General features: G+C 41.2%; 1 protein-coding gene and 1 pseudogene across 1 annotated transcript; both read right to left on the bottom strand.

The window, feature by feature from the left end:
- Positions 1–9991: 9991 nt before the first annotated feature.
- On the bottom strand, positions 9992–20422 carry LOC145358268 (tumor necrosis factor ligand superfamily member 15-like). The gene is made up of 4 exons (XM_080212144.1): positions 17239–20422; positions 15474–15504; positions 15309–15344; positions 9992–12682 (listed from the first exon to the last, which is right to left on the bottom strand). The coding sequence occupies exons 1-4, from the start codon at positions 17413–17415 to the stop codon at positions 12264–12266; spliced, it is 663 nt and encodes a 220-aa protein (XP_080068270.1). The 5' UTR covers positions 17416–20422; the 3' UTR covers positions 9992–12263.
- LOC145358455 (U2 spliceosomal RNA) lies at positions 13292–13434 on the bottom strand (annotated as a pseudogene).
- Positions 20423–26088: the final 5666 nt, after the last annotated feature.

Below are 26088 nucleotides of genomic sequence, written 5' to 3'. Positions count from 1 at the left end.
AGTGCATTTTCCTGTTGGCCTTCACTGCGTTTCTTGCCTTTTACTACTGCTGGATGAACCTCTACTTCTAGAAGGTCTTCAATTGGCCCTCCAACTTCAGGGGCCTGCCCACCACCCTAAGTGGACAGAAAACTATCTTTATGCCCAGTAAGGAAGCACCCCCGTCAAAATTCCAACCAGTGGCCATTACGCCCTGGGATTAATTCAGGATCCAGCAGTCCCGACTCCTGCTTCCAGCCCTCAAACTGAAAGTTCTGGCCAATGCCTTCAGTCTTCCCTACATCTATTTGAAGGAAATTCGTGCTCAACTAGATGTCTTTCAGAGCTTAGAGATGGTGAAAGGTTCAGGAGATACGGAAGTTGGATTGGGCTGGGGGTTATCAGTATAACTGTGGAGGCTGACATTTTGTTTCTGGATGATGTCACTGAGAGGTAGCATATAGATTAGAAATAGCAGGTGCCTAAGAACATAGTGGCGCAGTGGTTAGCACTGCTGCTTCACAGCACCAGGGACCTGGGTTCAATTCCTGACTTGGGTCACTGTCTGTGTGGAGTCTGCACATTCTCCCCGTGTCTGTATGGGTTTCTTCCCACAGTCCGAAGATGTGCAGGTTAGGTGCATTAGCTGTGCTAAATTCTTCCTCAGTGTACCTGATCATTTAGTAACCTCACAACACCAGGTTAAATTCCAACAGGTTTATTTGGTAGCACGAGCTTTCGGAACGTTGCCCCATCATCAGGTGAGTGAGGAGTTCGGTTCACAAGCAGGGCAGATATATCGACACAAACTCAATTACAAGATAATGGTTGGAATGCAAGTCTTTACGGGTAATCAACTCTTTACAGGTATAGACAATGTGAATGGAGAGAGGGTTAAGCACAGGTTAAAGAGATGTGAATTGTCTCTAGCCAGGAGAGTTAGTGAGATTTTGCAAGCCCAGGCAAGTTGTAGGGGTTTCAGATAGTGTGACATGAACACAAGATCTGGTTGAGGCCATCCTCATGTGGGCGGAAATTGGCTATCAGTTTCTGCTCAATGATTCTTCGTTGTCCAGTACTTTCCCAGAGCAAGAAGCTATGACATCTTCTCCAGAGTCTTCAACATGTCATTGATGAAGACAAACATCTCGCCAAAGACATCCCCACACCTCCACCACTTGCCTTCAAATAACCACACAACCTCAAACAGACCACTGTCCACAGCAAACTACCCAGCCTTCAGGGGAACAGTGACCATGACACCACACAACCCTGCCACAGAACCTCTGCAAGACATGCTGGATCATCAAATTGGATGCCATCATCTCATGTGAGAACAACATCTACCAGGTACATGGCATGTATTCTTGTGATTCAGCCAACGTTTTCCACCTGATACGCTGCGGGAAAGGATGTCCCGAGGCATGGTACCTTGGGGAGACCATGCAGACGCTATGACAATGGATGAATGAACACCACTCGACAATCACCAGGCAGGAGTGTTCCCTTCCTGTCAGGGAATACTTCAGCAGTCATGAGCATTCAGCCTCTGATTTTCAGATAAGCGTTCTCCAAGGTGGCCTTCATGACACACAGCAACACAGAATTACTGAGCAGAAACTGATAGCCAAGTTGCACACACATGAGGTTGGCCTCAACCAGGATCTTGGGTTCATGTCACACTATCTGTAACCCCCACAACTTGTCTGATCTTGCAAGATCTCACTAACTGTCCTAAATTGAGACAATTCACATCTCTTTAACCTGTGCTTAATCCTCTCTCCACTCACATTGTCTGCACCTGTAAAGACTTGAATACCTGTTAAGATTTGCATTCTAACCATTATCTTGTAATTGAGTTTGTGTCTATATATGCCCTGTTGGTGAACAGAACTCCCACTCACCTGATGAAGGAGCAGTGCTCCGAAAGCTCATGCTACCAAATAAACCTGTTGGACTTTAACCTGGCTTTGTAAGATTACTTGCTGTGCCTACCCCAGCCCAATGCCAGCAACTCCACATCATGTACCCGAACAGGCACCGGAGTGTGGCGACTAGGGGATTTTCACAGCAATTTCATTGCAGTGTAAGCCCACTTGTGACTAATCAATAACCTTTAACTCTAACTTTTTGTTATCAGTGTGTACCTCGGCCAGCTCCACAGAGTGAGGAAGAGATACCCGTGGATTTAGAATATCACAATCTTCTGGTGGTTTTTATCATCCCAACAGTTGGCTTTTCACCTTTAGTGCGCAATCTTACTGCCCGTTCGTGCCACGCTCCCGCTGCAGCGAAGACGGAAAATATGGCCACAAGCCGAATCTGTGTTCATGGCAGCGGGATGAGAAAAACCCGCTGGCACAAACAGTAGGAAAACTCTGCCCTCAGTGTCTCTGTAACTTTCATGTGATTTGCTGCAGCATATCCCAAAAGTTCACCACAGGAATATAAATCCAGTCAATAATCGTACAAACACACTGATTATTGTTAACAGCTGCCAATCGAGCCCTCTTTCCCTGGGAAGTGAGCATTTAAAAGTGTGTTTCTTGTTCCTTGATGCAGTAAATTGTTACTGCCAATTTTAAAAGTGTAAAATTTTGAAGATATGTTTTCTTCTTTTCCTCTTTGCCTCTTCTCCCTTAATTTCCCTCCTCTTACTTATCTTTCTGTACATATTCGCCCACTCGCCCAGCTTTCTCAAACCTTCTTTTGTTTATTTCTTAATCCTTAAATCTTATTGGTTAAGGAGATACACTGGTTGTTCCATTGTTTGGTAGAGTCCCATTGCCCTTGTTAGATTGTTGTCAACTTGCATTTCCGTAACGTTGTGGTTAAAGCATTTTTGAGCTGTAGCTGAAACACTAACCACTCCTTGTGTTGTACTTTCCCGTTGCTTTGCACTGTTCAACTGTATGTGAGCGCAAGTAACTCAAGAATTTAATGATTTCATTTGGCTGGCCTATTAGCTTGTATGTGTGTAGCCCCAGGATAAACTTGAAAGCCAAAATTTTAAGTTCTATTGACGTTTGTTTCCCTTTCGCTTTGTTGTTGCGTTTCCTGCTTCTTGTCATCTTCTTCCATTTTATTTATGCTTTTAAAAACTGTCATAGAACGCAGTGACTTATGTAATCAGGACCGATTCAAGTAGAATTGAGTAACATTCAGCTGGGCAGTTCAATGCTAGTATTTTTGTTTCACCATCATCCCGGCTCCCACCTCTCGTCGTCGAATCTCATCAAGATCTGGAGGAGGCAGATTTGATCGAAGCTTTGACAAAGGGTCATCTGGTCATCAGCTCGTTCCTCCCCTCACAGATGCTGTCAGACCTGCTGAAATTTTCCAGCATTTTCTCTTTTGGTTTCAGATTCCAGCATCCGCCATAATTTGCTTTCATTTTGATTGAAGCATTATTGTCTGTTATCTGAAAAGGGGGAATGTGTAGGGTCATGGGGAGAAGGCGGGAGAATAACACTGAGTGAATTGCCCATTGGGAGAGCCAATGCGGACACAATGAAATAACAGGCCTCAATCTATTCTGGGATTCTATGATCTCTTCATTGCTTTCTGCCTACATAGTTATCTTACTTCCCCTCTCTTCTGTGTGCTTGAACTGCCCCTTCTGGAGGTGTAATTTAACATTTAACATTACCTGTCTAGGTAATCTCTTTGATAAATGTGTTACTCCTGAACTCCTATTGCCATTGTTTGTGACTACCTTATGTTTGTGGTTAGAGAGCACAGAGAGTCAGACAGGTTTACAGCATGGAAACAAGCCCTTTGACCCAACTTGTCCAAGCTGCCCTTTTTTTAAGTACTAGTCCCAATTGCCTGTGTTTGACCACACCCCTCCAAACCCATCTTACCCATGTAACTGTCTATGTGTTTGAGAGAGATCAGAATTGTTCCTCGTTCTGATTCTCTGAAATTCCTTGGAAAGGGTTACTGGAAACAAGATAGGAGAGTGTAATTGAGACTTCAAACAGACCAGTCCTGATCTCATTGAATGGCAGAGCAGACTCAAAGAACCGAATGGTCTACTCCTGCTCCTATGTTCCTCCCTATGCCTACTCCATCAAACTTTCATCATCTTGAATACTTGCGTCAGGCTGCCCCCTCACTTCTTCGGAGAAAACGCAAAACTGTTATGACTTGAATGCTGTGTGAACTTCTTTGCACTTGAGTGTTAAAAGTTGTTGGTTTTCCCCATGCTAGAATCCTCCTGCTTCAGACTTGCGATTTTATGTTGCTGCTGCTGAAGTCCCTTCAATGCAGAAATTCTCAAGATTTTTTCAACAAAGACCGGTTAAAGGAATTCAAACAGATTGCAATATTCAAGTGTTTATTATTATGAGATTATTTGAAGGCTTGTGTCCATCAAGCCTTGTGTAACTGATTATTCAAGTAAATAAATATGATATTTTAGCTTCAATGATAATTTCTGGCAGCTGATAAAAAGGATAGGCTAACCAACCCGCCTGTGATCATCATTAAAATGGAATGGTACAATGGTTAGCACTGCTGCCTCACAGTCGCCAGGGACCCGAGTTCAATTCCTGCCTGTCTGAGTGCGATTTGCACATTCTTCCCATGTTTGTCTGTGGCTTCCTCCAGATTCTCTGGTTTCCGCCCACAGTCCAAAGATGTGCAAGTTATGTGGATTGGCCAAGCTGAATTGCTCCTTAATGTCCCATGATGTGTACAGTAAGAAGTCTCACAACACCAGGTTAAAGTCCAACAGGTTTATCTGGAATCACTGGAGCTAATACTGTGCCCTCCCCAGTCCAACATCGACATCTCCACACCAGGATGCGTAGGTTAGGGGGATCAATGGGATAAATGCATGGGGTTAGGGGATAGGGCAAGGATGGGCCTGGGTAAGATACTCTGTCAGAGAGTCAGTGCAGACTTGATGGGCTGAATGGTCTTCTTCTGCACTGTAGGGATTTGATGATTTAAAGAACATACAAAGGAGGATTGGATCTCTTATGAAAACTGCACTTGTTAGAAGAGGAAATGCAGCATTACAATTGTTTCATCTAGTCTGTTTAAGTCTTCCCTGTGTACAGTAAATTGTGTCATAGCAGCTTTTTTGAATTGTTATTTCTCAGAGGAAATTGTGTTTATTGTGAGATGCCAGGTTAAAGTATAATGTTTGGAAACTGACCCACAAGCTATCTGCAATTGTGCTAACTACAAAATTGTGCTAACTACAGAAGATATGCATGGCAGACTTTAAAAAAAAGCAAATGTCACTGCATTACTTTAATTGGGTGCCTTTAATAGAGATGACCTAATACATTTTTCTCCCGCTTTTTATTGAAAGGGGTTTTTTATTTCTGAGCTTTGCCTTGGTTCAATTCATAATGTGATAAAGACTTCTAAAAGTGATCATTTGGGGTTTTTTAATGGGCAATAGATATACAGTGCTTTACTGAGAAACTGGTCTCCAAAGGAGCTCAGTTGGTGTACTGGAAATTTTCTCATTAACATCATACAGCTTAAAGGAGTGCAGTACATCAGCAAATGAGAACATTACATTCATAAAGTAACCAGATTAAATTTTCAAAGTTTGAAATGTGAATGATCAATTAAATCCAGTTAAAACCTAATTTAGAATTGCTAACAATTTGCCTGTCATTGGGAATCAGTTGCAGTGAAGTTCTTTTTGAGAATAAGACAGCTTTTCCTCTGTTGAATCTGCGAAGGAAAAAAATACAATCCATATTGATTTAGCATCTTACCACATCCTCGGGATATCTCAAAGGTGCCTTGATCCAACAACTCAGCTAATGTCCTGGGAACCTGGGTTTGAATCCCACCATGACAAATGGTAGAATTTGAATTCAATGTAAAAGATAAATCTGGAATTAAGAACCTACTGATGACCATGAAACCATTATTGATTGTCAGAAAACCCCATCTGGTTCACTAATGCCCTTTAGGGAAGGAAACCTGCCATCCTTACCTGGTCTGGCCTACATGTGATTCCAGAACCACAGCAATGTGGTTGACTCTCAATTGCCCTCAGAACAAGGGCAACCAGAGATGGGCAATAAATGTTGGCTAGCCCGCAATGCCCATGTCCCATGAATGAATAAAAAAAAGCCTATTCTACCTTCAAACAATTCTAAATTTACTTAACACACATCCAGAACCAAATAAACATATTGACTGTGCACGTTGTGCAATGAGAGTTTGAATCACGGATTTAGAATGTGAGTAGTATGAGGTGCTTTGTGATTGTGCAGGCTTTCAGCTATGTAACTTGCTTACAGGGAATAGGAGGGATTATTGATAAAATGAAAAGCTTTTCTTCTCCTGTGAAATTCCCGTGGATTTCTCCCTGTCAGTGTTCAGTTACATTGGTGTTACAAAATGGAACTGGTAATACCTGGGTGAACTGATGTGTCTCCATGCCCTTTCGCTCTGATTCATCCTCCTACAGTCCTTGAAATAGGGCGGTACAGTGGCACAACAGATGGCCCTGCTGTCTCACAGTGCCAATGACCCGGATTCAATTCTGGTCTTGAGTGACTATCTGCTTGGAGTTTGCATGGTCTCCCCATGTCTGCATGGTTTTCCTCCCACAGTCCAAAGATGTGCTGGTTAGGTGGATTGGCCATGTGAAATTGCCCTGTTTTGTGAGGGGGGATTAACATGACAAATATATAGCATTGTGGGAATAGGGCCTGTGTAGGATTATCTTCGGTGCAGGCTCAGTGGGTCGAATGGCTTCCTTCTGCACTGTAGGGATTCTTACATACATCCTTATATACAATTTTACACTCAAAGTATTTTCAATTGCTCAATTACTTTATCATTTAATGACCAGTTTACATGTTCGTCCTTGGCAATCCCTCCCAAGATTATTTAGAAAAGAAAACTGTATTTGTTTATTTAAAGTAAAATTATGGCCACGTGTTCTTAAAATAATGCATGAATTAATTTATAACCCACGTATATTTTGATGCAATCACAAAAGTTGATTGAAATATAACGTACTTGGGGTTTGATGCGTATACAAATCCATTATAGGACGACACTTAAGGAATGACAATTTGGGTTTCCAGTCAGCTGCCTTGATGTTATAAGGTTGGCCTACGTACATGTCATCCATGTTGCAGCAACAGGACTTGGACAGACATGGGAATAGGCACAGCACAAAGGTATCATCACTTTGCAAAGACCATGCTGTGGGAATACTTTTGGCACATAAGCTACAGAGTGTTAAGAAAAAGAGTCACCAGCATCTCCTCAAAGCAATTAGAGGCAGACAATGATTGCTGCCATTGCTGGAAGTACTCTTACCTCAAGAATGAATGAAATAAATGTCACCCTGGTGTCTTGTAAAAGCTTTTGTTATGAATCAGATGATAAATTATGCCTTTCTTTGTTTTGTTAATCAAAATTTATGACTGTAAAATTTCAGAAGCATGCAGTTCTGAAATATGCTTTCTGAGAAAGCAATTACATAAACAAATACACCAGAAACCATATCAGGAATAGTCATCTGGAAGAATGATTTTTCATGTTTCTCATGTTCCTGATTAAAACTAAATAACCAATCTAAATGCCAAAAAAAGTTAATGCGGCTGGACGTTATGTATTAATCATGCAAATTGGCTCAGTCAAATTCAAACAATTTGGCCTGGCATTGATATGCAGTCAATTCCTTGAAGCCTCAGAGTTTATTTGTTCATGGGACATGACATTGCTGGCTCGAAATTGTTGCCCATCCATGTTGCTCTTTAAAGTTCATTTTTTCGTGTCACAGGCTTACAGTAGCACTGCAATGAAGTTACTGTGAAAGTCCCCTAACCACCATACTCTGCTGCCTGCTCAGATACACTGAGGCAGAATTTAGCATGGCCAATGCACCTAACCAGCACATCCTTCAGACTGTGGGAAGAAACCAGAGCATTTGGAAGAAGCCCACACAGACACAGCAAGAGTGTGCAAACTCCACACAGTGACCCAAGCAGGGAATTGAAATCAGTCCTTGGTGCTGTGAGGGAGCAGTGCTAACCACTGTGCTGCACTTGGAGGGCAGTTCAAAATCAACCACAATGTTGTGACTCTGGAGTCACATGTAGGCTACACCAAGTAAGGATGGCAGATTTCCTTCCCTAAAGGACATTAGTGAACCAGCTGGGTTTTTACAACAATCGACAATAGCTGTATGGTCATCAGTAGATTCTTAATTCCAGATTTTTTTAATGAATTCAAATTTCACCATTTGCCGTGATGGGATTCCCAGCATTAGATGAGTTTCTGAATTAATTGTCTAGCGATAATACCACTAGGCCACCGCCTCCCCTGCCAGAGTGAGTGATGAAATTTGGTGGGAACTGAAGAAAATGGCTTCATTCTACCCAGCACTTACTTGGAGGAAATTTCTGTTCATTTGATACTCAATGTTAAATAAGCAGTCTGACACATTACAGACATGGAGGGGATAAGAAAGGCAGTGAGGTAGAAATGGGTAGCATGTACAATGTCACCAAGGCGCAGTGTGGAGATGTGAAATAGAAGTCATCCAAGGCTAGGTCCTTGGGGGGGACACCAGGGGACACCACACAACTGGTCAATGGTGAGACATGCTGGAAGAGAGTGACCATGTGAAAGGCTCCTTCACCTGACGAAGGAGCAGCGTTCTGAAAACTTGTGATTTCAAATAAACCTGTTGGACTATAACCTGGTATCGTGTGATCTCTCATCTTGTCCACCCCAGTCCAACGTTGGCAACTCCACATCATGTGAAAGGCTACAGATAGGTTACAAAAGACAGAGAGGAATGGTTTACCGTGATCACAGTCACACTGGACATCATTTGTGACTTTGGCAAGAGCTTCAGTGGAGTGGCAGGCATGAATATCCAATTTGAGGGATTAGAAGGTGGTTTTTCTGGGAAAGGTGGGCATATATTTGAGGGACAACAGCGCATTCAGGTAAGTTGGAGAGGTTGGACAGGTTAGAGTTAAGGTCGTAATACTCGCAGAGGAGTCGAGGGTGTTTTTTTTGGTAGGTCTGTATTTGAATAGTCCATTACACACCTGGCCTATTTCTCATGTTTTATCAGCAGTAAACCTGAGGTCATCTAAGGGCTCACTATCCATGTCCCTAAATCACAGGAAGCTCCATTAACCCTGTTTTATTTGACCTTTGATTCCTGACTATTTTTTAAATTCTTGTCTTTGTAATCTATTGTAGCCCCACAATGCTTCAAGGTTTCTGTGCTCCTCTGATTCTGGCCTCTTAAGCATTCCTGATTTTAATCTCTCTGCCACTGGTGACCATGTCTTCATCTGCCTGGAGTCTGACCTTCTTAAACCCTTCCACCTCACTACATCTCTTCCTTTCACTCACTCCTTAAAACCAATTTCTCTTGACCAAACGTTTGGGCATCAACCTTAATATTTTACATGGCTCTAAGGGGAGGCAATGGCTTAGTGGTATTATCACTAGACTATTAATCTAGCTACTCAGCTAATGTTCTGGGGGCCCAGGTTCAAATCCTGCTACAGCAGCTGGTGGAATTTGAATTCAATTTTTAAAAGACCTGGAATTAAGAATCTAATGATGACCACAAAACCCCATTGTTGATTGTCGGGAAGTCCCATCTAGTTCACTTTAGGGAAGGAAATTTGCTGTCCTTACCTGGTCTGGCCTACGTGACTCCAGAGCCACAGCAAGGAGATTGACTCTCAACTGCCCTCCAAGGGCAACTAGGGGATGGGCAATAAATGCTGGCCAGCCAGCGATGCCAATGTTCCCTGAATAAAAATAACTAATTTATACTTTACTGTGAAGCACCTTGGAACGTTTTGTGACATTAAAGGCACTGTATAAATGCCAGTTGTTGACAGCAGACTTGCAGAGCAGGGGGTCAGTACCAGCGAAATTAATGATCCCACCTGATTTCACATCACATTTATCCTTCCACTAAAAATACTGAAAACAAAATAAATATGGGCTTTTCAAGCAAGGAAAAATAAATGTTCACAAAATGTCCTTAATTTCAGCCTTTATTAAACATTAATTTTCTTATATGGATATTAAATCACAATTTCAACAATCATAGTACAGCATAGTATTAAACGTAACATAAAAATATAATGTATTTAATTATTCTCACAACTTTTCTCTTCCTCTCAAAACATTATTTCTTATTAGATTACAATTCCATTGGCGGCACCCTCCCCACACAATTTACAATTATTCATTTGTGAGTTGACAGGCTATTTAACTGTGGGAGCTCTTTCATATCCAATGTTCACACCGTGTGCATTTCTAACTGGGTTCACCACAGAGCACTGGAAGCAGGAGGTTGGGCTGAGCCACTGCAACCTGTTCCACTGCAGCTGTGGAAGCTGGGTTATGTTGTCAAATATGGCTTCTTCCTGACCTGTATGGTGTGATGAATTGTTTGTTAAATTCCATGAACCGTGAGAACATATGTTTGAAATTAGTGCTATTGGAATGAGTATACATTTGACAAACTAGTTAAGGAATCTTGATAAAGATTCTGTAAGGTTGGTCACGATTCCAAAGAATTTCCACAATACCTGATAGGTATATGACATGATCTACAATATGTAAAATATGTCAACAAATAAGATAGGTTTTAATATAAAACAAATATAGATATATAAAATCTTAGCTTAGATACAGATCATACTGAGGAATAAGCTGATGGATAAGCTTTGTAGCAAATGAAGTGACTGCTAAACATGCAGTTGGTCTTATACATGCACTTCTCTGAACTTGTACATATGATTACAGCTAATAATTTCAAAGGCATTTCTTACGAGGTATGATATACTTAGCTCTAAGCTCCACATTCTTTAAGTGGTGTATATCATTTCATTTAGTTATCGGCAGTTGAGGGTATAAATAACGTATATGAAAATTGTCTATTGCATAGCAACACAATTCACATCAAAATTTGAGGTCCTGAATTGAAAATATGCATTTGTCTGCAAGCATTGCCTTGTGTCAAGAAAAACAGAGTAATGCAACAAAACTTAGAACTAACTCTGTTCGATCTGTTCTGTTATAATTCACAGCTTTTTGCGGTATTTTAGTGTCATTTCTTACTGCATTTGAAATCTGGGCTTAAATGGTATTAATGTAAGTGCAAAGTGGGGGGAGAGGTTCTTTCCAGCTGTCAACAGTAGAAGGCTAAGTTTAACCCCCGGCTTGGATGACTGTCTGGAGTTTGCACATTCTCCTCATGTCTGTGTGGATTTCCTTCGGGTGCCCCAGTTTCCTCCCACAGTCCAAAGATGTGCAGGTTAGGCTTTCTAATTTTCTCCTTAGTGTCCCAATGTATGTAGGGGGATTAGCAGGGTAAATAAGTGGGTCTATGAGGATAGGGCCTGGGTAAGATGCTTTATCAGAGAGCCAGTGCAAATTCGATGGACTGAATGGCCACCTTCTGCACTGTAGAATTCTACGAACCAAATGATCCAAAAGGGGGGTGTCAAATTCATATCATATTAGTGCCATATTAACTCAGGCAGAACACCACAGCCTCTTCATTCATTCTTCTGTGTTTTTGTTGTGTTCTTGGGGGAGACGGTGACATAGTGGCAGTATCACTGGATGAATAATCGTGTTCAAATCCCACCACAGATGGTGAAATTTGAAATCAGTTAAAGTCTGGAATTAAAACTCTAATGATCACCATGAAACATAATGAACACATCTGGTTCACTAATGTCCTTTAGGGAAGGAAATCTGCCAAGCTTGGTCTGGCCTACGTGTGACTCCAGACCCACGGCAATGTGTTTTGACTCAGAACAAGGGCAATTGAGGATGGTCAATAAATACAGGCCTGCCTGCATCCCATGAACAAAGTCAAAGAAAACTGTTTTGCACTGTCCTCATTGCCATTTCATTGCAGTCAAATGTCCAAGACTGCACATTTTAAGTGCAGCTGGTCCAGCATCCCAGTGTTGGATTCCTTGGTCTCTCACTTTTCCACAATGCATCAGAAGGGCCAATTTATTCAGTTCAAATGGCGAGGTTCAATCTGACATGGTATTGATCTGACCCTTCATTGTATCTCCCAATTTGCAAGTTGGCTTTGTGCCTATATAACATTTTTAAAAGTCCAGCAACTGTAGATTCCTGCTACGAGAATTTGTGCTGGTCAGCCACAACCCAGACATCTTAATTGGATGGGATAGGTACAATTTCAAGTAAGATGTCATTTGTAGCCCTACAGCTCTCTATTTAACTCCCCTAATCAATGAAAAAGCACTTACAATTTAACTGAACTATCATAATAAAAATGCACCAAAATAATTTTTCTGGCTCTGGGTAAAGTCCACCTGCTTCACACTACTGACATTTACAGTGATCCTATCGTCCTGTTCCAAGTGAAATATTGCTCCCAAATAGATAGCCAGGTTCCATGGGTGTTTCTCTCCATTTATAGATCTGGTGGAACTCAGTAGCTGAATGGGTTCAGGGTAACCTGGAGTCAATTTAGTAATCATATGAATGATATGAGTATTATTTTCAATGTTATAGCCTCTAAATGAGACCTGAGAGTAGACAAAATAATCCCCTTTTTTTGGAATAGTTAGTGCTCGGTTCTGGTAATTCAGTTTGCCCTTCGTAAACGCAAATCCATTCTTGTCTTCCCACTGGAGAGCGTAGTATTCACCGTCAGTCTGATCAGTGGAAGACCATTTGGCTGAAATTAAAAATAAAAAGCTGGTGATTTAAAGCTTTCCTGTTTACCTGAAGCAATATTTTGAAGAAACCAATGAGCGCAAGTCTTAGGCAAGGGAATTTTCACAGTAGCTTTAACGTTGGAGCGGTAATGCAAGCCTACTGGTGACACTAATTTTTTTCTTTGTTTATATAGCCAATTCAACCCAAAGTCCAATTCGGAATCTCAGCAAATTAGACACTCCCGATCCAAGCTGCCAAGGCAGGGCTCTCACCTTGATTACATGATAATCTAATTATGTCTCAAGCTTGATTACTTGATCCAAGCTGATTGGAGTAGGCATTGCACCTCCTCCAAGCTTGATCTTATTTGCATCTGAGCCAAAAGGCCAAGATGCTGCTTTAAAAAATTGCTTCAAATGAAGCCACAATGTAACCTTATGATTTCAACCAAGTGCAGCATGCCAATTTTTTTTTGTTTGTTTTTATTCCCATTCAGTCAAATCAAGTCCAATTCAGAGTCTCAACAAGTTGAGACATTTCCAATCCAAGCTGACAAGGTAGGGCTGTCAACTCCTGTCTTGGGCTTGATCTACATGATCCAAGGTATTGCACCTCCTCCAAGGCTTGATCTCATTTGCATCTTAGCCCAAAGGCCACGATGCTGCTTTTTAAAAATTGATTCAAATGAAGCTAAAATATAACCTAATGAGTTTAACAAAGCACAACATGTCAATACTACACTTGATCTTAGCCAAAAGGCTAAGAAACCATAAATAAACATCTGGCCTGTTTCACAGATTACAGTTGCTGATTAACATTTAACTATCTAAAGGTTAAAAGCACAAAACCTACTTTTTATATGAATGCGACACAGTAGCATTGGTTGGCACTTGGAACTATTCTCTATGACAGCTTTCCGACTTTAAGATCTAAATGTTAGCTTTCACATCTGAACTTGTCAAAATGAGTGAAACTTGAGCAGCCTTTTGTAAATCTCTTTATGTTAATACAGTGATGACATCAACTCACAGGAAGTATCCTCTAGCAACACTGTCACTCTCAGGAAGGAATGTGACTCAGATATTGCAACAGTGAACATGTCTTAGCACTTTCCAATTTGTGATTGTGGAATATGACATTTTCTTTGTGTGAAACACAATGCAGTAACACATTCCTGCTGGATATTTTTGAGTTATTGCACCGATTGTTGAAATGATCTGACTTTGTATTTATTATAAATGAATTTGTACGCCTGGAACAATGAAAACAACATTCCTGACCCGTGAACAAAACCTCAGGGCAAATACAGGGAAACTAATGAAAAAAAGGGAACAGTTTACAGAAGATTTAACCACTCAGGAAGCTGTTGGCCAGCCAAACATTTCGTGCAGAAACTAGTACAATCATGCACTACAAAATCTAACAATCTAGGTAATGTGAAGATAATAATTTTGGGTTAAGGCATATTTTCTAAAACATTCATGATGATCAGAATGTGATATTGTCCTATGGAAGTTTTAAGCAAGGCCAATGGGCCTCCTCCTGCTCTCTAAAGATTTTATGCTTCTGTGATTCTATTCTGTGCAGACCTTCAGTAGAATGTTGACCTCAGTAGTTTTGACTACACTGGAGCACATACATATCATAGACTTGAAAATATTAAAATTGATTCTTGTATCTTACTATTTAGCATACAATTTGGTGGCACGATGGCATAGTGATTAGCACTACTGCCTCGCAGCTCCAAGGACCAGTGTTCAATTCTGACCTAGGGTGACATGTTCTCCTCGTGTCTGCGTGGGTTTACTTCACATAGTCCAGTTTCTTCCCACAGTCCAAAGATGTGCAGGTAAGACGGATTGGCTATGCTAAATTTCCTCTTAGTGTCCCAAGCTGTTAAAGTTTATTTATTAGTGTCACAAGTAGGCTTACATTAACATTGCAATGAAGTTACTGTGAAAATTCCCGAGGCACTACACTCCAGCGCCTGTTCGGGTACATTAAAGGAGAATTTAGCATGGCCGATCCACCTAACAAGCGCATCTTTTGTCCTGTGGAAGGAAACCGGTGCACCTGGAGGAAGCCCACGCAGACACAGGGAGAACATGCAGACTCCTCACAGTAATCCAAGTCAGGGATTGAACTTGGATCTCTGGTGCTGTGAAGTAGCGGTGTAAACCACTGTGCCACCATTTGTGGAGGTTAGATAGATTAGCCATGGTAAATGTGTGGGACTACAGGGTAGGGCAGGAGAGAGGGCCCAGGTAAGATACTCTGTCAGAGAGTTGGTGCAGACTCAACGGGCCGAATAGCCTCTTCTGCACTGTAGGGATTCTCGGATTCAATGATACAATTTACTAACAATTTTATGATGACTGCATTGTTATAGATTTTTTTTTCTAATTGTCTTTGAATTAATTCATATCAATCAGCTGGCTACATCTGTCTGTGCATGATGAAATGGTGAGAAGCCTACAAGGTTTAAATGACAGTTAGAAGCCAAGGCAATACAAGAGTTATTCTACTGATGGGACAGAGCAAACTTGCTGTTTTAAGCTTCAATTGTAATCTTTTTAAAATTTAATATTTTCAGGAAGCATTTTTTTGAAAATCACAATCATTAGCTTGAAAACAACATCTCTTACCTGTCAGATGTGCCCTTGGTTTGTCAACAAATTGTTCTGGAGAAGGGAAAAAAAATAAAGTTTTGTTAACATTAAGAAACATTTCTTAATTTGACAATCAAAATGCAGAACAAATCAGAATTTCATTTTTTTTGAAGGATGCAAGTTTGTTTAAAGAATACTCACGAATCTTTTCAGGCCCAATCAATGCTTCACTCTGAAAATAAAAAAAACGTGTGTTTATTATGGGGTACACGCATTAATTAAACAAGTAACACATTCAATGCTAGACATCTTTGTCTCGAGTTCTACTTTAACTTTAATGCCAAACGAAGATAAAATTACAATGTCGATCATAACGCAATGTCACAATTGTTGGCAAACTTAGAATTTATCATGTCAAACATCGAATTACAACCAATGTCACAATTAAGACATTTGCAATTAATATCAAACTTAAGAGAAATTTTAGAATCAATGTCAAACTTATAATGTATAATAATAAAAGCAAATTACTGCAGATGCTGGAATCTGAAGCTAAAACAGAAAATGCTGGAAGATCTCAGCCGATCTGACAGCATCTATGGAGAGAGAACAGAGCCAATGTTTTGAGTCAGGATGACCCTTGGTCAGAACCGCTGACAAAGCTGCAGACAAATCTCTGACGGAGGGTTATACAGGCCCCAAACATTGGCTCTATTCTCTTTCCACAGATGCTGTCAGACCTGCTGAGATTTTCCAGCATTTTCTGTTTTTGTTAAAATGTATAATGTCAAACTTAAACTTTGCAGTGTTAAACACTGAAGTTTGACATTGGTTCTGAATTACAATTAATGTCAAACTTAAGTGGCAAATTTTAAGTTTGACATTGACTCTAATTTTTTCCTGAATTATAATTGCTGCAATCTTTAGTCTGACATTGTACATGTTTAGTTTAACATCAGTTGTAATTCAGGGAAAAGTTAGAATTAATGTCAAGCTTAACAAGTATAGTGTCAACACTTCAAATTTGCATCAATTGTAATTCTGATAAAATTTAGAATCAGTGTCAAGTTTAATGTCAAATGAGTTTCTGGATTACTAGCCCAGTGACAATCCTACTATGCCACGGAGTTAAGCAGGACATTGATTCTAAATTTTCTCTGAATTACAATTGTTGCAGATTTTTAAGTTTGACGTTATACATGTTAAACACAGAAACATAAACATAGAAAATAGGAGCAGAAGGAGGCCATTTGACCCTTCAAGGCAGCTTTGTACTCATCACAATCGTGGCTGATCATCCATCTCAATAGCCTAATCCTGTTTTCTCCCCATAACCTTTGATGCCATTCACCCCAAGTGTTATATCCAGCTGCCTCCTGAATACATTCAATGTTTTAACATCAACTACTTCTTGTGGTAATGAATTCCATAGGCTCACCACTCTTTGGGTGAAGAAATGTCTCCTCACCTCCGTCCTAAATGAATCCTCAGACTGTGACCCCTGATTCTGGAATCCCCACCATTGGGAATATCCTCCCTGCATCCACCTTGTCTCGTCCTGTTAGAATTTTATAAGTCTCTATGAGAGCCCCTCTCATTCGTCTGCACTCCAGCGAAAACAATCCTGAGTCAGTCAATCTCTCCTCATTAATTGTAATTCATTTGAAGTGTTGACATTGTGCATGTTAAACTCCACATGGATTCTAAATTTTCCCTGAATTACAATTGCTGTCAAACTTAACATGTATAATGTCAAATTGAAAGTTTACATCAATTGGAAGTCAGAGAAAATTCAGATTCAATGTCGAGTTTAACATGTATAATGTCAACACTTCAAATTTGGCAATGGTAAACTTCAACGTGAAACCAGTGTCAAACTACACGCATTCACGATCAATGCCGAACTTCCGCGTTCACTCAGGTTCAGAAAGCTTCGGTTGAGGAAGATGGTGAGGGTCAGTCTTACCTTCTGGGCCGGGAGCTGCTGGAGAAACAGGTAAACGCTGACTACAGCCAGCAGGAAACAGCAGGAGCAGCAGCAGGCGAGCAGCAAGCGGGTGTGTTTCCAGCGTGAGTCCTGTAGCCGCAGCCCGTCCGCCTGTGCCCCCATCATAGCCACCGAGTCCTCGCCCTGTGCATCCATTGCTGCTGGGAGAGATTGCCACGGCCGCACACTCAGACAGAGAGAGAGAGAGAGAGCTGGCGATTTGAATGTGTCGTCCTCAGCTTCCCACCCGGAATATAAACTGCAGCTTTCCTAAGGAACTGTGACGTGGGGAATCCGTTCAGGGAATGCCGCCTACGATCCGAAACTCAGAGCAAGCTGTACGTGTGTGTGTGTTTTTAAATGTTGTATTTTTAACTGCACCCTCCGTCCCCCATTCCCTCCCCCACTCCCGGCCAAGTGAAAACTGGAAAGTCCCAGCACAAGAAACCTTTTTCATAGAGGTATCAAAACCTCACTCTGATGTGCAAAACACAGCAGCGGCCAGTTTGGAATTAACAAGCGCATACAAGAGAAAGTATTGCCTTCACATCAAAAACATTTTTTTCAAACACCCACATTCTTTATGCTGTACTAGAAAGAGTAGCGAGCGAGGGGGATTTCACTCAAAGGGGTTTATTATTTATATTTCCATCTGGATTAGAAATGTATCTTCAAAATAGTTCTCTTGTTTCTGATTCCCTGTAATTTCATTGTAAGATTTTTTTTTTGATTTATTCCAGCACAGTGGCACAGTGATTAGCACTGCCGCCTCACAGCGCCAGGACCCTGGTTCCATTCCAACCTTGGGTCACTGTCTGTGTGGAATCTGCACGTTCTTCCTGTGTTTGCGTGGGTTTCCTCCGGGTGCTCCGGTTTCCTCACATCCTCCAAAGATGTGCGGGTTAGGTGGATTAACCACGCTAATTTGCCCCTTAGTGTCAGGGAAATTGGAAGTGACGGAGATAAGGCCTAGGTGGGATTGTTTTGGGTGCAGGCTTGATGGACCAAATGGCCTCTTTCTGCACTGTAGGGATTCTACGATTCAGAAGCCAAAGCACAGACTCCCCAGGCCTCACTTGGAGATGCTCTGGCCTCACCAAGCCAGCTTTACTGAGCTCTGACTCATCCAGACTCCAAACATTCGCTCTGTTCTCTCTCCACAGATGCTGCCAGACTTGCTGAGTTTTTCGAGCATTTTCTGTGTTAGAAAGTTGGATCTCTCCTCAAAGGGAGATTTCACAGAGGTGCTCCAAACAATAAAAGGGGATTTTGAGTAAATAGTTCTTCTTGGCAGGAGGTTCAGTGATCAGATTTACCACAGTTGGGAAAAAAGCCAGAAGGGAGAATTGAACAATTTTCATCTGCGCAGTCAGTTATCATGATCTGGTGTGACCTGGGAAACACATCACATGACGAGCAGCTGGGGTCTGGAGTTGTGGTGAAAGCAGATTCAATGGAGGCATTCGGGAAGGCATTGGATGATTACTTGAGGAGAAACAATGCGCAGGGGTACAGGGAAAGGCAGTGAAATGGCACTAAACCATGAAGCTCGCTTGGAGAGCTTGCTCAAAACATGATAGGCCAAAGGCCTTCTGCGCCATAAAAATTCTGTGATTGAGAAAGTGTGGTGGAAAGAGGTTCAATAATTCTCAAAGAGGAGTTGGATAAATCTTTGAAAAGGGGAAATAATGTAGAACCACAGGGGGGAAATGGGGCATAGGATTAAACAGGCTTTGCTTTCAAAGGTTGAATTGCGTGCTTTGGGCACTGCAAATGCAGCACACCTAAGAGAAAATATAAACTATTTATGCATTCCTTTGTTAGTTTTATATACATCTGTCACCGCACTGATTTTGTTAGCTAAATGGGCTCCATAAACAGTTGACAGATTAACTCCCTTCCTATGATTGGTAATTCACTTGACCATTCCACTTATATTCAAACTTACCTAAATTTCTTTCTTGCCCTTCAGTCCTCGGTTTTGATAAAGGATTAAATCCACATCTTAATTTGTCAATCTTTTTCTAGAAGTGGCGACAGACTCGTGTATTTTCACCACTTTCCGGTTATATTTTTTAACATTTTCTTTATATTGAGCAAGCTCTTTGATTAACAACAGCGATTGTTTATCTGCTATGATTCCACCAACGCAAAGTTGCTTATTGTGGGATGAACCCTGCTTCACCGATAAACCATTCCTCATGCGCGCCCTACCTCAGGTTATATAATGTCATTTAAGAATCAATTCATTTCTGTATATTTAAGCTTATGAATTTTAAAAAAACTTTATTCATAAATCTGTGAGAACATTATAAACATTCCAAAATGACCATCACACAATGAAGTTACGTACATCAAGTAACATTCTGAGATGCTTCAATAAAGGAAATGTTTCAGACATTTTACAATGGTCCGCAAATTTTGCGAATTTATTTTTCGGTTTTGTTACATAGAAAAAGTTACACTCCGAGGTGCTTCAGTACAACCGAGTTGATATCTGTGATATCCATTTCAGTATTACATAAACTTCTGGAAATAACTTTGGCAATAGGTTAATCCTTTTCTGGGCTAATGCAAATTCAATACAATATGATACTTTTAATATGTCGCATGTACGTTTGCAATCCGAACACCTGCAGCATTTGTTCAAACACACAGATAGTAAGCAGGTGGGTCAGTCACACATGCTTCATGATTCAGGAGAAGCATCTTGTTTCTGTTCAGTCCTCGGGGCTCCCAAGAGGCGAATGATGAACATGAAGTGAAGTAAGTGGCAGACCGGCTGGTGAAATGATCTGGAGAAACTGAAAGCAAGCAGAAGCATACTTCTGATTTATATTAGACGTCATCGGATTGGATTTGAATGGTTGAAGCTTTACTCAGGAAGTAAAGTTGTGTTCATGAGAATAATAACGCTGCATGTATTTTGACTTTGGAAATGTTCTCTCATGTGCAGCCTTATGTACTTTTACTTGCTATATACACAATGTTAGTCAAATTATATATTTTTGAAAAGAATCAGGAAAATTTTCTTCATAACTTCTTCACTCAAAGGGTGGTAAATCTCTGGCATTCTCTGCCCATTGAAGTGGTGGAGGCTACCTCGCTAAATATATTTAAGTCACAGGTAGCTAGGTTTTTGATAGACAGGGGAATTAAGGGTTATGGGGAGAAAGCGGGAAAGTGGAACTGATCCACTTCAGATCAGCCATGGTCTTGTGAATGGCGGGGCAGGCTCGAAGGGCTAGATGGCCTACTCCTGCTCCTATTTCTTATGTTCTTATGGTCTTTTAACAACTGGAAGTATTTGTCAAATTTAATACATTTTTCTGTAAAATTGAATAGAACTTTTGATATCCCTGGCAGCAATTGCTTATCGGGATGGGGGTGGCATCTTTAGTTCTGCAGGAACAACAGTGAATTGCAATTCAATTGACATTAATTGTACATCACCTGAGATGACAAATAAGAAGATAGCATCAGCGTTGGTACTTCTCTGACTTAATTGATCTCTGATTGTCAGCATTAAAGGTGTCATATTTACAACGATGCACTAGTTACGTTTGTTTATGTGTGCTTTCAATTGCTGCAGTTTGTGTCGGTGTACTAATGTCTGTAGATTGTGCAGAAATTCCAGGTTCGAGTACCACCCCAGGCCTTGATAACCAAGGAAGGCGCATTCATAATGTGGCCAACCACACTGACAAAACCCTTTCACTACAGTCCAGTGGCAGGTGGTAAGAGCGGGAGTGTCAGCCAACTTTGGTGTGAAGTGGCGACCTCAAGCTATAAGACCCCCACCACAGGATAGCAACTTCTAGTGTAAAAAAAACTCACTGTGGAATCGGATGAAAGTCATGCCTTGTGCAGCATTAGATGAGGGAAGAGAAACATCACCAGATGCAGTAAGCCTAGGTGGCTACGATTAATGGATTAATTCACCACTACATGTGGCAAATATATTCACTTTCTTCGATCCAAAACTTATAGCTTGAAATACCGTTGTATAACCATGGGTTGAAGGCTGTGTGGATGTGAATATCTTTTCATGCAGCATTTATATGTGATTCAATTCATTGATATAAGCATTTTTAAATGGCTTTCTTCACTGTTCTTTAATTTGATGATACAGTAAATTTGTAGTTCCCAAATTCTGTGTTCAACGTTTTTTTTAAAAAAATCTCCAATTGCTCACAGTGATGGTGTGATGGGCTTCCTGTTCTGAGCCAGCTTTTAGTTGCATTTCAAACTGGGTAAATAAATTGTTGAATCTATCCATGCCATTCTGACCTATGGTTTTATCCTACTACTGTAGATTTTTGAGAAGTCCTATTGATTGATATATTCAATTTTTATTTTCTATTGGATCATCTATTCCTTCTTTCCGAGGTTTAGGGGTAGTTTCTGTCGAATTAAAAGTGTTACTCCAGTCTTTTGTGCCGAAAAGTTATGTTTAAAAAGTCCATGGTGTTGGGTCTTGTTCTTTCAATCCTAGCCTTAAAATTCTTAATTTTGTGTCAATTTGCTTCAAATCAATATCATTCGGTGAGTAAACACCTATATATCTGCTCTGTGTTTACTTTAGTGTCCCGTTATAAAATGTAACATGCGCATTGAAAAATGTCTTGTTGGGACATTGCAGCTCCCTCATCAGCTTATTCCTGCTTTGTTAATTTCATATTTTAGCTGTATATACTGTGGTATTGTCCACAATATGTTCTTGTCTATTTGTGGGGTTTTTTATGCATTGTCAGTAGAAGGTAAATTATTTTTAACTATTGCTTGTACAATAGGTATATTTAGTTTACGTTTACTCAGTTGTTATGTTTATTTATTAGTGCCGCCATTACGTTGCTGTGAAAATCCCCTAGTCGACACACTCCAGCGTCTGTTTAGATACACAGAGGGAGAATTTAGCATGGCCAGTGCATCGGACCAGCACATCTTTTGGACTGTGGGAGGAAAACAGAGCACCAAGAGGAAACCCACGCTGACACTGGGAGAGCATGCAGACTACGCACAGTCACGCAAGCCGGGAATCGAACACGGGTTTCTGGCGCTGTGAGGCAGCAGTGCTAACCACTGTGGTACCATACCGCCCACACAGTAAGATGTCAACTGTGACTCAAATGCTAGCACCCTTGCCTACACATTGTGGTTCAAGTCCTGTTATGGAGGATTGAGCTCATTAGCTAAACAGACATTGTATCAAAGAAATGCTGCAGTATCTGTGGTGTGGTCTCACAGGTGAGGTGTTAAACTTAGGGCCCAACTCTCCACCAGGGTTGATGTATATTTCATGGTGCTTTTTGTAGAAAAGCGAGAGAGTTCTCCCAGTGTCCTGACCAATACTTATCACTGAAACAGATTATCGTTATTGCTTTAGTACTTCATTGGCTGTGCAATGCTTGGGAATGTTCTGAGGAGGTTAAAAAGTACTGTACAAGTGTTAAGTCTTTATTTCACATTTATTTGTAGCAGTGAGATGGCAATGGTAGCAGTTCTACAGCGGTCTACAATATTGTTGCTCCGCCAAGCACTATTTTGAAGTAATGTTTCAAAAGCTTAAAACTGCCTCATGATACTTCTGTGCAGGAATGTAGCTAATGACTTTAAAGATGGAGTCAATGGAATGGCTGATGAGAAACCACTTCTATACATTTTTAATGACAGAAATCTAGCCTTCCTTGGGCAGCACGGTGTTCCTCCCACATTCCAGAGATGGATTGGCTATGCTAAATTGTCCCTTAGTGTCAGAGAGGATTGGCAGGGTAAATGCATAGGGGTACAGAGACAAGGCCTGGGTGGAATTGTTGTTGGTGCAGGCTCGATGGGCTTCCTTCTGCACTGTGCAGGTTAGGTGGATTGCCCATGCTAAATTGCCCCTCACTGTTTTGGGGATTAGCAGGGTTAATAGCACGGGGATAAGGCCTGGGTGGGATTGTTGTCAATAGAGGCTTAATTGGCCTCCCTCTGAACTGTATACATTCTGTGATTCAGGATGCGTTATTTTTTTGGAATGTGTAACTAATTAAACTAATCCACGTACAATTTTAATTTCCTATCCCCAAAACATAATTTTTGTGTACTGCAGTGAGTGACATAGACTGCATGTATGTATCTTCACCCAAGAAGAACCCCTGCTGAAAACAGTTGCAACTGTTCAGTTATAATCTGCATTCTTTGAAAGTGATCAGCATGCATTAAGCATTTCCAGCTTTTGTGGAAAGTGATTAAAAGATCCCAGACTGCATCCCAACTGCTTCCCCCATCTCCATTGTTGTTGGTAATGGGGGATTTTGGAATTACTCAATATCTTTTAAGTTTATTTTAATCTCCTGATCTACAATGTTGTCCTAACTGTTGCATGCAAATCAATGTAGTTATATGTTTCTGCATTTGAAAGTCACTGGGTGGGATTTTCCGGCCACGTTCACTCCAAAACCAGAAAATCATGGAGCTTTCTGTGGTCTGCCCCTCACCCACTCCAATTCCCATTGCGGGCGGAATGGAAAAATTCACCCCACTGTCTTATTCATTTATAAGTGTCCCAAGTAGGCTTACGTTAATACTGCAATTAAGTTATTGCAAAAAACCCCTAGTCATCACACTCCAGCGCCTGTTCGGAGAGAGAATTTAGCATGACCAATCCACCTAACCAGTGCGTCTTTCAGACTGTGGGAGGAAACCAGAGCACCCGGAGGAAATCCATGCAGACACAGGGAGAATGTGCAGACTCCACACAGACAGTGATCCAAGCCAGGAATCAAACCTGAGTCCCTGACGCTATGAGGCAGTAGTGCTAACCACTGTGACACCCTATCTCATCCTCTTGCAATACCTAACATGCCTGAACTTTCATGTAAAAGCATGAGTTCCCAACAAGTCAAAACAATTTAAGTTATCCAGCATTTCCCCTCTCCTCCCGTTTTTTAACTGGTTGAAATCTTTAAACTTGCTGGTATCTCCCTAAACAATTGGCCTGGATTTGAACTTGGGAGGGGAATTCTCTGCAGGAGTTTGGGGTGGTGGCCTGAATGCAGGTGTGAAGTTGTGAAGAAGGTATTCCCCAACTGACTTGTCGAATTTAATTGCAGGGCAGCTATAGCTTTTTTTAACTATGGTGTTTCCACTGATTTAGGAAAGCACCTTCAAGAAGGTGAAACCTCCGAGAGAAGGAAGGTGCATTTGATAAGCGAGAAAGCTCCATGAAGGTGCAGCCTGTGGAGCCGGACGAGGGGGTGGAGGAGGGAGTGAGTCAATTGGCAGCTTCTCAATTTCGGGGGGGAGGTGGAGGGCAGAAGAGGCCTTTCAGCCCATCAAGTCCTACTGACTCTGGCCCAGTATTTTTTACCCAGTCCCTCTTCCCTACCCTATCCCTGTAATGGCTTAACTCCCCCTAAACTAAACATCTTGCCACTAAGGAGCAATGCGCCTAACATGCACACCTTTGCACTGTGGGAGGAAACTAGAGTACCTGGAAGAAACCCATGCAGACATGGGGAGAATGTGCAAACTCCACACAGTCACCCAAGGCCGGAATTGAACACAGGTTTCTGGAGCTGTGAGGCCACAGTGCTTGCCAGTGTGCCATTCAGGGTGGTGTGGGGAGGGTGGGATATGGGTTCTGATGGTATAGAAGAGCTGACAGCCGTGATTAGAGGCACATGGGTTTGCTGAGTGACTTGTTGGACATGAAGGAATCAGTCCACTTTTTCCTGACCCACAAGCAATGCTGTAAATAAATGAGTTTCATCCTTTCGCTGGGATAATAAGTTGTAATGAGAAAATAAGAAATTTACAAATGGATGTGCATAGGTTAGGTGAGTGGGCCAAAATATGGCAGATGAAGTTTAACCTGGATAAGTGTGAGGTTACCCATTTTGGTCAGAAAAGTAGAAAGGCAACTTGTTATCTAAATGGAGAAAGACTTTAGGGTGCTTCGGTGCAGAGGGGGATCTGGATGTCTCATGCATGAGTCACAAAAAACTGGTATGCAGCTAGAGCAGGTAATAAAGAAAGCAAATGGAATTTTGGCATTTATAGCTAATGAAATAGAACGTAAAAGTCAGGAAGTGTTGCTACAACTATACAAGGCATTGATGAGACTGCACTGGAGTACTGTGTACAATTTTGGTTCCCTTATTTGAGGAAGGATGTAGTGGCACTGAAGGCAGTTCAGAGGAGGTTCACTAGATTGATTCCAGAGATGAAGAAAGATTGAGCAGTTTAGGCCTATACTCTCTAGAGTTTAGAAGAATGAGAGGAGATCTAATTAAGGTATATAAGAAAAGGTGGTGACAAAGTAGATGTAGAGAGCATGCTTCCTCTGTGGGACAATCTAGAACAAGAGGCCATAGTTTTAGGATAAGGGGTGGCAGATTTAAAACAGAGATGAGGAGAAACTACTTCTCTCAAAAGATGGGGTATTCTGTGGAGTTCACAGCCGCAGAGTCCGGTGGATGCCATGTCACTGAGTAAATTTAAGGAGGAGTTAGACGGATTTTTAATTAGTAATGTCTTGAAAGCTTACGGAAAATCGGGTAGGAAAGTGGAATCGAGACCAAGATAAGATTAGCTATGACCGTATTGAAAGATTAAAGCAGGCTCAAGGGGCTGAATTGCCTAATTCTTCTCCTAATTCTCATGAAATAATGAAAATAGAATTGAAATAAAGACACATATCCTTATTTTAATATTTAGATGACCAAACTGCTACCCACGCTTATCCTGTCTTCGTTACAACCAGAAGTGGGTTAATTCTGTTCCTGTTGCAGAGTATTTGCGTTTGTTTTAACTTCTTTTTTTTTGGAGTTAACACTTATCCCT

The sequence above is a fragment of the Carcharhinus amblyrhynchos genome, chromosome 25 (genome assembly GCF_965287045.1).
Source record: "Carcharhinus amblyrhynchos chromosome 25, sCarAmb.v2.hapA, whole genome shotgun sequence".
Classification (NCBI taxonomy): Eukaryota; Metazoa; Chordata; class Chondrichthyes; order Carcharhiniformes; family Carcharhinidae; genus Carcharhinus; species Carcharhinus amblyrhynchos.
This window is presented reverse-complemented; position numbering and strand designations above follow the sequence as displayed.